General features: G+C 43.0%; 1 protein-coding gene across 4 annotated transcripts in view; it reads left to right on the forward strand.

Annotated features, from left to right (window-relative positions):
• Positions 1–287: 287 nt before the first annotated feature.
• The window catches only part of TJP2 (tight junction protein 2), a gene marked incomplete at both ends in the record, with an annotated part of 72,934 nt that continues 57,696 nt past the window's right edge, over positions 288–15,525 (forward strand). For all 4 annotated transcript variants that reach the window (XM_084238470.1, XM_084238472.1, XM_084238475.1 and 1 more), the window contains one exon: positions 288–347. In XM_084238470.1, coding sequence (XP_084094596.1) covers positions 288–347 — 60 coding nt within the window. The remainder of the gene's footprint in view (positions 348–15,525) is intronic.

Here is a 15,525-nt window from a genome sequence, read left to right on the forward strand (position 1 = left end):
CGGCTGGGGCCTGGGGGCCGGGCTCCGGCGATCCCTCCCCCTGCGCGCGCGGGGGTGGTAGCGGCCCATTTGAGAGTTTCCCGGGCCCGGCCGCCGGCTCAGAGGCGCTGCGCTCCGACGGGGGGGCGGGTCGACGCCGCCTCCGCGGGAGGAGGGACAAAGGGGTGGGTCGCCGCGGACCGGCACCCGAGCGGCCGCCGCTGCAGGTCCCTGGGCTGCCGGCTGGCGCGGAGCAGGAGCAGCAGCGGGGTTCGGACCGGCGCGCCCGCGGGGGACTGGGGCCCGACATGCCGGTGCGGAGAGATCGCGGGTTTCTCCCGCGGCGGGAGCTGTCAGCGTGGCCCCGCGTAAGTGGCTTCTGGCCTGTGCTGGGTTGGGAGAGGGGCGCGGGGACTGAGCGTGGAAGCGCGCGGGGGGCTCCCCTGATGCGCCATCGGTGGATTCTGCCCCACGGACGTAGGACTCAGGGCCGAGGGTCTGTCTCACCGGGCGGGAGTAGTGGTTACTGGCCTCCTGGCTTCCCGGATCCTTTGCCCTGCTCTCCAAAAGCCACTGGAGCTTGAGGTTGAGTCGCGAAGTAAGGGAAACTCTTCAACCCAGCCTTGGAGCTCTGCTACTTTGGAGTAACTCGTTGTGCCTATTGTATGCTTTCGTGTTTTCCTTCTGTTTCAAACCACGTTTCTACTTGATGCAAAGTTACAGGTTTGTGTGCGGGAGGCAAACTGACATCTCTTTGGATTGCAGAATCTTCATTTTTCCCTTTTGATCAGTTGGTTCTGCAGTATAAGTAAAAGTTATTTTCAATAGGGAATAGATGGGATTTTGGAAGAAGCCACAGCCGGGGAGTGATGAGTGCTTTCTACTCTGATATTATCTTACCTGTCACTGGTTCCCTTTCTTTTGTGGCTTCATTTGTCAAGTTTCCCCTTTGACACAGGAGTTTAAGTTATAAATAATCTGGGTTTTGACTACAGGGTTTTAACATTCTTGAAGTGTGGACGGATTTGGGGAGTGAATACTCCAGGGCTTAGTAATGGAATATAGCCTCCCACCTCTATTTTAGCTTTGGTTCTTAGGCAGAGCTGCTTCCCTGGCAGCTGTAGGGGCTGAGTAATGGCTGTGGTTTCCCTGAAGTTCCCGGTGGAGACTCATCCTATCAGAGAAACTGCCCTGTCGTTGCACACTCTCTCCCTCCGCTTGGGGAATCCTGGCAGAGCTGGAAAGAGGCCCTTTTGTTCAGATCTTTAGGATGCCTGTGCTGGGGGTGCTGACACTGGGGGAGAACCCGTCCGTTTTTGTCAGGAACATTCTGAAAGACAGCTTACAAGGTTTATCCAACACACCTAAGAAGGAGATGTTTTCAGTGAGGTGTTGGTGGAAGTAAATTGCATTTGTAACTTAGTGGCATTTAATATCCTGCCTAAGAGAATGAATTTAATTATTTGATACATTTCACGAAAACCTCATGTTATTGTGGGGAATACAAATGTTTAAGTGTGAGCCCCAGTCTTGTTGAGAAATCTTGCGTATAATTAAGAATCCCTTGAGTTCCAGTTAGAAACATGGACAGGATGCTGTAGCTTCCCCTCTCTTGGGAGATGAAAGGCAGGCATGCTTCGCTAAGGCAACAGTGGCTTCTGAGATATTTAAGTTTTTCAGAACTGCTGCCAGACATTGATCATGAGGAATTTTCACCCTGAAATGTTGCTGCAACTTTTTAGGGCTATGGAGCTATAACCTTAATGAACACCTAACATTGCAGACCCCTCAGGGGATATTGAAGTGATCAAGACTCACTGTCTGCTTTCAAGAATCGGTTAAACATGAAAATTTTAGACTGAGTTTTAGATTCTGCAACCCTCTATGGGGATCCCTGGGGTTGAGGGAGGGAGTGTGCAGTGGGGAAATGCCACCAAGGGTGAGATTGTCCTGTATACTTGCCCTTCAGGGATTCTTGCTGGGGAGAAAGGGCAGTATCTGAAGAGATAGCCCAGGCAATGAACTACCTTAAAAGTAGGTAGTGTGCACACACATAGGACTAAGTGAGGACTGAACGAAATGATGGAGGGTACCTTGGTAGGTAGTGGATGCTAAGTAAGTCCTCAACTTGATTTGTACAGCAGGTCCTCAATTTGTTAATAAAGTTGATGAGCAAAAAAGAATCCTAGGCAACTTTGAGCAAAAGAATGTTTTTTCTAGGACCTGGTTTCCATTATACCTGGTTTTGCTTAAATTCTCAATTTCCAAGAACCTATCAGCTTTAAATGAGGACTTACTGTAATATGAACCAAAAATATGCTGAAAACAAAACTCTGGGTCCTGGTTTGATCAGGGAGGTGTGATCTGGAAGTTTAGGTAGGAGGTACCAGGTGTCGGTGTCAAGGCAGGAGCTGAGGCAAGAAGAAAGAAATGCTCACACACTTGTAAATGCTAGTAAGAGAATATTGAAAGTCATAGGAATCCCTTAATGTATTAAAGAATTCACTTCCTGAGCCTCCCTGGTGGCACAGGGGTTAAGCACAGCATTTTGAAGCTAGCCACACCCTCTGCACACCCTTGATCCCCAGCCAGGGAGCTAACACACATGGCACAGCAGACCACTTCTGTTTCACCTACTGCTGACCTCAGCAGCGTATTTCAGTAGATCTGCCTGTTCTGCTCCCCACTCTCTCTGGTGAATCCTCTAACAGACACACCCCCCACCCCGCACCTTTGGCTTACACCCCAGTTCTTGTATGCATAAAAAAATAAATTTTTTAAAAAGGAATTCACTTTCCCTACAAAGAAGTGAACCACTTTCCCAGTAAACACTTCACCCCACCCCCTACACATGTAATATTATTATTTTTATTATTGTTTTTGAGGCTCTCAGAGGCGAGAGGCCAGTACATTTTTACACCACCCCTCTGGGAATTCCATTTGCAAGGACATTTGCCTACATCTGTTTAACTTTTGATCTAGTTCTTTGTGCGCTCACAAAAGGTGACAGCCAGCCATTTATCTCTGCAAGATAAGTGTGGGATTGCAGGGGAGATGATCATATCCCCACAGTAACTTGAGTTTCTCTCCTTAAAAAGGTTTTCTTTTTAGAAGACAGATAAGTTCTTGAAACTGGGTGGGACTTTAGTCCTGTGAAGTGTACTAGTATGTTCTGTAGTTTTAAAAGATCTGACGTTTAAACAGAAGATTTGTTTGGGGAGTGGCGGGAGGTGTGGGAGTAGAGGGGGTGGGGTAGAGGGTTGGGAAGGGTTAGTTATCATTGCTGAAGCTTTCAAAATACTTCCACCAAGAATATGAGCCATCAGGGAATTCCTGGCCTAATCCCTAAAACAAATCCCATTAAGGAGTAGTGGCTACACATTGATTTACTAGGTTGAGCGCTGACTCCCTATAAAATAATAATAAAAAAATAAAATAATCTTGCTGATTAGACTATGAGCAGTAATGGGGAACCAACAATTGCTGGAGCCAAAATAGCCTTAGATCAGCCAGTCTTGGTATTAGGAGGTACTTTCCATATCAGACGTGATTTGGGGTGTGATAGGGTGTGAGGGTGTAATTGATGCAGATGTGGTGTGTGGGTGGATGGGGGGAGACAAAATCATCATCTCAGGTGTTTTACTGAGTTAAGTTTCTTGATTCTAAATCCAGGGTCAGGGTCAGAAATAGACCCAGAGGTCATATTTAATACCTATTTAGTGGTTAAAAATTTCAGTGTTTACACGAACTCTTTTAAAGCTAAAAAAAGAACTTCCCCAAATGTCCCCCCCTACTTTACCCCCACAAGAATTGATTTGATGACCCGACCCGTCTTAGTAGAAGCCCAGGTAGCTAACAGATTTATGAGTCTGAAGTGGTATTACCATTGAAATTTTTTTGAAAAACTGTGTAACAACAGTGGGAAAAAGTTTTCAGGCACTTACTTTTAACATCCAAGATTGGCAATAGCTAGTTTCTGGTTTGAAGGTTACCTGTGAGACAACATCCCAGAAACCATAAAGCTTATGCACGACCTACCTTACTGCCCCAGAGCCAGAGTTCTGAGTTGCAAAGTGCTGTTCTCAACTTGGTTAGGAAACACACTTAGAACTTAGTGTCTGACTGCTGGAGCCCCCAGGCCTATGGGCCTTCCTGTGGCCGGTCTGCCTCCTGGTTTTAAAGGGGGCTAGTACCTCCTTCATGCATCCATCACTGCACTCAAAACTTCATCTCCCTCTTTCCTTGTGAGCCCAGAAAACTGCAGGCCGTCCTATTGAAAAAATACCTAGTAAATTACTGTTTTCCCTGTCTTTCTACTGTTCCCCCCAAAGTATGCTCTACACAACAACAGGCACAGGGAGGGGCATAGCCTGTAGTTCAGTTTCTGTGCATGATTGTTTTATGTTAGGAATAAAGGGTCTTCACTTTTATTTCATGGTCAGATTGCTTAAAATGAGGCAAAATGAGAATTAAAATAATTCAATTTAAGAAAATGTGTAAGGTATCAGGCTGGGTGGTATTAAGAAGGTAAACATTGTGAAGATAGCCCTCGAAATCTCAGACATGGGGAATACTTCTTAAAATATCAGTGTAGTGTTGATTATGGAGAGCATGGCATACCTTGACCACAACTTCAGGACAGTCAGACACAGAATGGCCTTTCAGAAAAGCCAGGAAAGTTGAATTTGATGGATTTGCTGTTGGAGCACGTGTTTCTTGCTCTTGTCCACCCAACTCTCAGCTATTATTGCAGATACTGTATTGATGAAGCTAGTTAATATCTTGCCTAATTTTTATTCCTTTCTCTCCTTCCCATAAGCCATTCTGCAACCTTTTTTTTTAAGATTTATTTTATTTGTGCATACAAGAGCTAGAGGTAGGCCAGAGGTGTGGGGGGGATGGTGAGAGGATTCACCAGAGACAGAGTGGGGAGCAGAACAGGAGGGAGCAGAACAGATGGATCCACTGAAATACCCTACTGAGGGGAGTTGCTGGGGAGACTGGAGAAGTCTGCTGTGCCATGTGGGTTAGCTCCCTGGCCTGGGATCTATGCTGCAATGACTTGCTGATAGCTTGATAGTGCTGAGACTTAACCCCCTGTGCCATCAGGGAGGCCCCCATTCTGAAACTTTTAAGTTCTGTTGGTGTGATGCTTGTGAGAGACTCAAATGAAAAGGGGAGATATTTCAGAACTATCTGGAGGCTACTGTGTTTGGGAATGCATCCTGGTCACACCTATCAGTGCTCACAAGTAAATGTGTTTAACTTAAAAAAAAAATCCTTCAGATGGGTGCCAATTGGAGAATTTTTTTTAAAAAAAACATTTATTTATGCATACAACAGCTGGGGTACAGGCCAGAGATGTGGGGTGGTAAGCGGAGTCACCAGACACACAGTAGGGAATGGAACAGGCAGACTGACTGAAATACACTGCTGAAGGGAGCAGCAGACAAGGCAAGAGAGGTCTGCTGTGCCATGTGGGTTTCTCCCTGGTCAGCTGGATATCCAACTGGTGCTGCAGAGGCTGTGGATTGCTTCATAGAGTGGTGCTTAACCCCTTGCACCACCAGGGAGGCCCTGGAGATTTTTTTTTTTGGGGGGGGGTATCTTTTATTGGTCTCTAAAATATGCTACAACAAGGATTGTCATTGGGAGTCTTGGGAAAAAAAGAGACTTCCAAAGCAACTTTGCCTTGACCTAGAAAGATGAACTATTGAAGTTCACTGTCAAGTATGTAAATACAACCATCTAACACTTTGTTTTGGTCATCAAAATCACCAATTTTGTGTTTTCTCACACTGCATTTATGAGAAATCCTAAGCCTTCAATTAGTAACTTGTACTTTAGTCATTTTAAATCAGTATGATATTTGTTTACAGCCTGTGCCATATAGTTACAGTTAAATCAGGTTTTGCACCTTAAAAACATAATGCGGCTCTCCTTAGTCACACAAAGTTGCATGTTATAAATTGTACCTAACTTCATTTTCGTAATGTTTACTATAGCTTTCAGACTAATGTTTAGTCTGATTAGGGTATTCTTGGATTATAGGTTCTATTTTGGTTTCTCTTCCCTCAACACTAGGTGGGGTGGGGAGAATGGGGTGTGGCAGGAATGGTTATGGTGAAGTGAAAGCTTGCCTTGATAAATCCTTTAAGAATAAATGTTTGTGTTTTAAGAAATCAGCTTATCAGAGAAAATCAAATTATATCATTAATGACAAAGATTGTGACATTCCTTTGAATGTTTACTAAATTTTGCCTGTATGCATATGTAAACATGGTCTTCTGAATTTATTAATATGGTGTTATTATGTCTATTGTAGATTTTAATCATCCATAAAAATATATACATGGTGTCCATGGGGGAAAATGGCATCTTTTGAAAGTTTAAATATACTATGCCTCATCTGATAAATATCCTAAATATATACTTAACATATTTATAGTTAGTGACAATAAGATTAGTGACAAGTCAGATATGTTTGAAGGAATATATGTTTATATAATATATTGTGGGGGGGATTTATTGGGATACTTATTTTTGCTGGTAGGCGATACTAAGCCATAATTAATAGATAATGATTAAAATCCAGTTATATCATTGCCTTTGTATTAAAGAAAAACTTTGTAGGGATGAGAGAATACTGAAAACACTCTAGATTTTGTCATGTGAGCTGGAGGTGAACAGAAAATAATGCTTTCTAGTAAGAATCTTTTAGGACCTGCAGCTTCTAGGACCTTTGTTCTTCCCAGGCGGAAATAATGTTCTTAATGTAGTTGTTTCAATTGCTGAGAGTAATTTTTTATCAGAGTCTTAAAGGAAGTGTTGGAAGTTCTCCGCTATGGCTGACTACGGCTATCTCAAATATATCTGGCAAAGCAGAATAGCAAAGGGAATTAGCAAAACTAACCATTTCAGCTTTTAAAAAGAATGAATTGTTAAGAAGAAACTTCCTGGTGAGCTCATTTTTAGAAACCTGGCCCCACCCTCACCCTGTTTCACCCAGACTGAATCAGCTGCCTGTTGCCTGTGGCTGGTTAGTGTGCACAGGCCAGTATTAAGGCCTTATCGCGGCTGCTACTTGCCAGTCACTTCCAGTCAGCTGGAGCCTCTCCCCTGCCTGAGTCATCACACAGCCCCAAAGCTGACAGGGCACCAGACACATCCCCAGTGCATTTACCACATGGAACTGACTCAACCTGGGGAGTCTGGTTGCTTAATCCCATGAGAACTAAAGACTTACTGAGAAGTGAGAAGTGAGTGACATTTCCATAGTGAGTGTATGATAGTGAGGAAGGGAAACACCTGTACAATGACACCCCCACCGTTCCTGTAGTGGCTCAGAAGCTGTACCAGTAATGAACTAGGTGCTTTAGCTAAGCCATGTCATTCTAGCCCTCAGTTTCTTTACAGAGAAATGAGTAATATTTTATGATCTCTGGAATTCTTTTGGTACTTTAGAGGGTTTTGAATGTTTGGTTATAAAGTAGAAGAGTAATTTCTCTTGGTTCTAAACATCTTTGAGTATGTCTGTGCTCCTTAGACAGACAGCTTCTGTGTTCTTCCTCCTTCCCTCCCTCCAGCTCTTCCTTCCTTCCATCCTTCCTCTCTCCCTGCCTCCCTTCTTTCCTTCCTGCTTCTTTAAAAAATGAGAGCCAAGGTCATTTTTCTAAACAATAAGTTAGAGAACCCAAGAGTGACTTTTAGTCGTTTAACTCAGCAAGTGATGGAAAGATCTATTATTCAGTTGCAGCTTAAATAATGTACCAGCACACTGCATGCTGGATTGTCTTCTTACTCTGTAGCCCATGCCAGCAACCACCATCCTCTTCCAGAGCTTCATGAGAATTGTTTTTTCTCCTTCCTCTACCCCTCTGCCCTTCCCAGTAAAACTTGCGAACTGGGAGCCTGCAGCTCTCCTCTTCCTGTGGCCTTCTCTCCCAGGGGCCACCTTGCTGTAGCAGGAAGGCCTGCCACGGGGAACCCTTTCTGATTTGTTCTTCACAAATGCACTTCAGATGAACCTACAGGTTCCTGTCGTGAAACTTCATTATCCACTGACTAATGCAAAATCCTCACTGTCACCAAGTTTCAGCATTTCTTCAGGCATTTCAGGGTTTTGTAGCCTAACTTCAGGCAGAGCACTTTGCCTACCTCGCGCTGATCTGCTCAGTGTCCGGATGAGTTTTAAGAGGAGAGAGAGATTTGTGGCCTCTGAGACACCCATTGAAATTTTCCAGAAATGGAATGGGAAACATTTGTTCTCTTCCTTCTGGTGTTATTGTTAGAGCCTGAAAACAGGCAAGTGGTGACACATTGAAGTGAAGAGGCTCTGAGTTCGTTTTGATTTTCGGTGGCCTTCTTTCTGGTAGAACTTCAATGTGAACTTTAATTAAAGGTCTGGGAGGATATTTAGTTTACTGACACTGCTTAAGCGCACAGTTTGCGAATGTCTTTACTCAAGAGTCATGAAAGATAGACTCAGTTACCAAAGAAATGAGGTTCAAAAAATTAGCCTGAAACTGAGAAAAATTTTCCTGTACTATAGTAGTATCCGAAGCCTGCCCTTCCAAGCCTGCTTATTCAAAATGCAGCTTTTTCTGTATTTCTGTTGTTACGGTGTTTTGTTGAAATGTAATTTACACAGAGTAAACTACACAAGCCTCCAGTGAGGAGTTTGAGATTTTTTTTTTTAATTATGGTGAAACACAGAATGTAAGGTCCATCATTTTAACCATTTTAAGGAATACAATTCAGTGGCATTTAGTATATTCACAATGTTGAGCAGCCAGTGCCTTGACCTAGTTCCAGAGCTGGATGAACTTTTAGGTGAATGTATCCACCTCTGAGATTACCACCTAGATCAAAAACAGAACTTTCCATCACTCTAGGTTTTCCCTTGCCACTTTTCTGGTTGTTACCACCCCATCCGCAAGGGAGCACAGCATAACCGTCTGTGAATCACCCTTTATATGATTCAGTAATTCTTTTTTGTAGTTGAGTAGTGTTCCTTTTAAATGGAATTTATATGGAATACCACAGTTTGTTTATCCATTTCCTCTGTTAATATTTGGTTTGTTGTTGGTTTGGGGCTTTGTGTGTGTATGTGTTTTGTTTTGTTTTACTGCTATAATAAAAGCTGCTCTGAAAATCACCTACACTTTGTTTTATGCACTTATGCACCCATTTCTCTTGTGTATTTCCAAGGAGGTGACTTCATGGAGACAATTAAGTGCCTAATTCAACGCCTGTCTTGGAGGCATGACAACCAAGGAAGGGCCCATGACTAGCTTTCAGATTTGCCCACAGAAAGTTAGAAATCTGCTACCACTGATCAAAGCTAGAACCTTCAAAAGTTCCTTTCATTTTCTCAGACTCTGCAGCCCTAATACAACTAAAATGATGGGGACTTGGGGATCCCTACAAAGCTCAGATCAGGGAAGTGCATTGTTCATCTGGGACTTCTGCTATAGTGCAAAGGAAAACAAATAGCATCTGCTTTCATCCTTCTGGACCTTAAACACCAGCACTGATCGACTCCCTCTTGGCAAGGGAGGCAGGGAACTGAGTGCCAGAAAACAAAGTTGGCATAGATGCCTCCTGGGCTTGCAACCTAATGGCAAGTGGTTATAAATTCTTTGCATCATCGTGACTGACAAGACACAATGCCACTGCAGCCAGAGGCTTCCGCCCCTAACACGTGTTCAGAGCCAGTCTTCTGACTTGATAATCACCTGCTGGAGTCTGATGTCACTGTAGCACTGACCAGTCAGAGGAGGCATTGCTGCTTTAAAGGGCCTCAGTTTCTTTACTGACTACTCTTTTCTATATGAGTACTTTTCTATGTGAGTAAGCTTGAGAAATTATAACTTGCAGACCTACAAATGAATGCAGAATCTGAAAGTTGCCTTAACTCTAAGAATTGTTGCTTTGACTTATGAGTTTAGGAAACTTAATGTATGACTTCAAGAAACTTAATGAGTATTTTCTTTTTGAAGTCATTCTTTAATTTGCTAGTTTTTAGTAAAGTAAAATTTAATGTAGCACCTTTAATAAAGTTGCTACATGGATCTGTTTTATGGGTGGACTATTCCTTTATCTTTTGACAATTAAAATGGAAAGAGATTGGAATTTTTAACGTGTTTTGCTTCTCAAATCTCATGCTGACAGCATGCACCAGTCTACCACAACTTTCGACTATTGTGTATGTCCTAGTTCTAGCTTATTTTATGAATTGTGAGCTAGACTGTATGACTCTTGAGGCCTTTAAGCATCTTGAATCAATTTTGGCAAAATCCTCCCATCATGGACGTCAAATGTGAAAGGACTGAGTTAATTTTTTATTTTGGGATGTCTGTGAATCTGCTCTCTCATTTAAATAATTTTTCCAATGACCCTGATCAGTTTTAATTTCTAGGGCCCTATTATTTCTTGGAGGTGGATTTTTAGAAATAAAGTGGGCAAATGATCAATAACTTAACTAATATTATTTTAGACTTATGTCTATAATGCTACTTCTAAAGGCTCTTTTGCAGAGAAATTCGAAGCAAAACAGAAAGCAAATATTCTCCTTGCCAAGACAAGCCTGCCCAGTAACTTCATTTTAGTTTTTAGCAGATAGAACTGGCTATTTGCAAAGCTTGCTTACTAGAAATACAATGTAGTAGAAATACATTGACAGAATTCCCTGTTTTATCTCCTTTTCTCCAGACTTATCCAGTCAGCCAGGGCTACAATGGATGTCCAAACAGTTTACAGAGGCTAATACAATGGACAAAGGGTTTCACTGTTTGGAGAGTGGAAAATAGAGCTGAAGGGGAGTTCTTAAAGGCATTGACCTAATTTACTCTTTCGATAAAAATGATAGGTTTTAAGTATATGTTTTTTTGATCTGATATCTGTAAATATTTCAAGCAGTAGTATTACAGCTTGAGGAAGGTCCATGTGGTGTTGCTTTGTGTATTTTTGTAAAGCACAGTCTTCAGTTTTATTTGACAGTATGCTATAGTTAAAAAAAAAAAAAAAAGGCCAAGTTAGGGAATTAAGAAAGGCAATTGCATTGCACTGTTTTCAGTTCCTGAAATCTCATTATTATCAGGAATTGGTTAGTCTTCCACTTTTTAAAGATAAAATGTGGGGAACTGGAACAGTGAAAAATAAGTTCAGGCATTGCTAAATTTTGAGTATGGTGTTTGTGATTTCCTTTGTCCAGAAAGCATAAGTTGGTGGTGTTTTTGCTATTTATTTTTGCCCCAGAGAGAATATCCATCAACTTGCCATGCCTTTCAGATACTCTTCCCTTTACTACAGCAGCAGACAAGAATATACAAGTCACTGTGGGGGAAAGGCTCCTTTGACTTAGTTGTAAATCCCAAGGAACAACTGCATTGTTGTTGTGAGTTGTTGCAGAGTGTTTGGATGATTAAGTATAATGTTGACCTGATTGGATGATATCCCAGCAATGAACTGTCCTGAGAAAACAGCAGTAACATAGCACTCCAGATAGTCCCCAGATGTGTTCTTTTGGCTTTATCTTTGGGGTAATGATTTATGCAGGGAGGTAACTGTATTGCTGTCATGTCTGTCTGTGTGTCTTTCATGTGTTCCTACTTGGATCTGTGACCGTGTGTGAGGTCTGCTACACGGATAGTCACTTATCTTCATGAGGAGCATCATCAGCTTTTGATTGGGATGCGCTTAATCAAAAGAAATAATGGGAAACAACTGTAAAAAATGGCCTTGGTTACAAACATCAGTGCAGATGTTTATCCTTTTAGAAGAGCAGTGTTTTCAATGAGGCCTAGTTGTTGGGAGTGTTTAGTGGGTCAGTTTTGACATGGGAGATTGAGTGTGAGTTCAGCAGGGCTGGTTCTTTTTTTTTTTTTGAATATTTTTTTAAGATTTATTTATTTATATATACAATAACTGGGGTACAGGCCAGAGGTGCAGGGGGTGAGAGGATTCACCAGAGACAGAGTGGGGAACAGAACAGGCAGACTGACCGAGGGGAGCAGCAGGCAAGTCAGGAGAGGTCTGCCGCGCCAGGTGGGTAGCTCCGTGGCGGGCCAGGATCAAACCCGCACTGCAGAAGCTGCAGACAGCTTCACAGAGCTGTGCTCAACTTCCTGCGCCTTCACAGAGCTGTGCTCAACTTCCTGCGCCGCCAGGGAGGCCCAGGGCTGGTTCTTTGCATTAGTAAATGAAGGAGGGTGGAAGGAGGAGAAAGGAGTAGTTTAGTCTCAATCCCCCAGGGCTGAAATGTGAGCAGCACAGGTGTGTATTTTCTGCCCTTTTTCTAGTCTCCCCAACGCCAATTGGAACAACAAATCTAAAATATTTATTAATAGAGTACTTCCCCCAGGACTCAGAATTGATGAGTTAGACCAACATCCATAGACCATCTAGTAAGACTGACACTTCAGCTGTGAGAAATGGTGGACCTGTAATTCTCATCCCTTTGAAGTCCAGTTTCACAGTGGGCAGTGGAAACTTACACTGTTTCCACCCTCTCTTTAAAAAATTTCTTCTAACCAGCACTTGCCTTAGTTTGTGGGTGCTACATCCTTGTTGTCTGGGCGGGGACACAGCAGCTTCCCAACATGACATCAGGAACCAAGATTTTTCCTTCTCTACGTCCAGCACCTTTCTCTGCACAGTGTCTTGCCCAATAAATGTTGAGAATACTGACATGTAGTTAATGATCTACTTGGAGGATTATCTGGAACAAGATTCTGATCTCAGGCCAGCTTTCCCCATCGTATGGGATTGGGATCTGTGAACCTTTCATATTTTAGTTTAGGTAAAATATAACCAGAAAGTTGGTGTTGCCACCAGAACCAAGTGTAGTTTACTTTGAATGATCTTCCTTTTGGATTCTGTACCCATTAACTTAATCCTTATTAGTTAAAAAAAGAAAAGAAATGAATAAGAAAACTAAACAGAATCATCCTAAATGGTGACGGATGCTAAGGACAGTGCTAAGGTTTCTTGAGGATCAAAGTGACAACATGGGCCTCCTCGGTGGCGCAGCGGTTGAGCATTGGGTTGTGAGGCTGCCCGCAGCCTCTGCAGCACCGGTTTGATCCCCGGCTGCTCCCTGGCCACCGGAGGAGGGTCTCACATGGCGCGCAGACCTCTCCTGCCACCTGCTGCTCCCCTCAGCAGTGTGCTTCGGTCCTTCTGCCTGCTCTGCTCCCCGCTCTGGCTCTGGTGAATTCTCTCACCCTCCCGCGCTTCTGACTGTACCCAGTGCTTGTATAAATGAATAAATAAATCTTTAAAAAAAAAACAAAACAAAACAAAGTGACAACAGGTGAAGGAAAGCAAGAATCAACAGGTGTCAGCCTCTCTGGCCATACTGGTGTCAACACCTTGCAGGTAAACATGAGTTATCTATTACTAAATTTTCATAAATTTAGAGTAAGGGTTGGCAAACTACTGCTAATTGCCTGTTTTATTTTGTTTTATTATTTCCCCTGCCTACAAGCTTTGTCCCTAGCTTTTATGTGATTACATATTAAGTGGTTATCTAATATTTATATCATATCTCACCTAACTGCAGAGCTGAAAATATATACTTTGTGCCTCCTTAAAAAAATATGTGCTGGCTGGGCCTCCCTGGTGGCTCAAGTGGTTAAGACACAACCTATGAAGCTATCTGCAGCCACTGCAGCACGAGTTTGATCCCTGGCCAGGGAGCTACCCACATGGCACAGCAGACCTCTCCTGTCGCACCCGCTGCTCCCCTCAGCAATGTATTTCAGTCAGTCTGCTTATTCTGTTCCCTGCTCTGTCTCTGGTGAATCCTTTCATCCCCCCCCACCTCTGGCCTGTACCCCAATTCTTGTATGCATAAATAAATAAATCTTAAATAAACAAAAGGAAGAAAACATGCTCTAGCCCCTGGTTTTCAGCTCCCAGAGTGGTAAATTTCAGTTTTTGCCTCTTCCTCTGCTTTCTGGGTATAGACATGTCAGGATGATGACTTACGGAAAATTGTAGCTTCATGAGGACATGTTCATCTGAAGTCCCTCTGCGCTGTGGGAAATAAAGGTGGCGGGGGGACACGCCTGAGCACCGAAGGGCTGGTTTGCTTCTGGCTTCACAGGAAGGGGCAGCTGATAAGTTATGAGTGGACATTTCCTCTCAGTTAAGCAGTAGCATAAATAACAAGAAAACATTGGAGAAAATAGACTTCAAAGTGTATCTGTTTTCAGGATGCCAAAAGGCCATATAAACCTGAAATTCCCTTCTGTGATGACACGTTTTTCTCTGGATTTAGATGTTCTTATTTCTCTGGATTTTGGCTTTGGGATGGATAATGTCTGCTGTATTTCTACTTTATTGACTATTTCAATTTCAAGCAGCCTCATGTCTTCAAAATCTTGAAGAAATGTAACGCAGAAGAGGAATTAGTGATCAGGAGATCTGGAAAGGCCTTGAGCTAATAGACATCTCAGTGACTAAGAGCCCAGCTCATGTGCATTAATTGCCACTGTTCTCTCTACTGTTCCAGGCCTTTCTACATTCTTTGACGGTAGGGACTGCTCGCTCTTTCATCTCCAGTGCTCATGCAGAGCCTGGCACAAAGAGGTGCTTCATAAATATTTATTGAATGAACCAATGAATGGAGTCCGCCTTAACTCCTGCAGTTTTGAAAACCAAAATCTGAACACACAGTCCATCTCTAAATTTTTTAAAAAGATTTATTTATTTATTTATTTATTTATTTATTTATTTATTTATTTATTTATTTATTTATGCAAGAACTGGGGTACGGGCCAGAGGTGTGGGGTGGGGAGGGTTGAGAGGATTCACCAGAGACAGTGGGGAACAGAACAGGCGGATCGACTGAAATACACTGCTGAGGGGAGCAGCAGGTGAGGCAGGTGAGGTCTCCTGTGCCATGTGGGTCACCTCCCTGGCAGGGGATCGAATTCGTGCTGCAGAGGCCACTGATAGCTTCACAGGCTCCATCCCAGCCCCTTGCACCACCAGGGAGTCCCTCTGCATCCCTAAATGTTGAATGACTGAATGCAATCTGATTTGTAAATCTTGTCCTGATGAAGATTAACTGCACCAGGACCCTTTGTAGAGCAGGGCTCTACAAATATAGGGAGCACCCCGCAATTTTGTTGTACTTTATAAAATCTACCATCTCAACTCACTTGATCCTCATGTCCCCGGTGGAGATGGGGACTTGGAAAGTTTACATGTCATGCAGCTGGTCAGGGACTAACCAGGGACTTGAACAACTGATGAACTAGAACAATCGGAGAAAGCTTCAAGTGGGGGTTATTGTCTGATTGAGTGTTCCTGGGGAACCAAAGTCTGACTCATCTTGGCAAATGATGTTACCTGAATTTTGTTCCCAGAGACAGGCTTGCTGGTTGTTGTTCTCCTTTAGATGATGTTCTTCATAAGCTGTTTCTGTGGTGCTTGGGCTTACTGGGGTGTGCATCCATTTCTCAGAATGTCTAGTAAATGAATGTGTGTTGTATGCCCGGACACTGACTTCTTTTTTTTTTTTTTTTTTAAGATTTA

Source organism: Talpa europaea (genome assembly GCF_964194135.1).
Source record: "Talpa europaea genome assembly, chromosome: 7".
Lineage (NCBI taxonomy): Eukaryota > Metazoa > Chordata > Mammalia > Eulipotyphla > Talpidae > Talpa > Talpa europaea.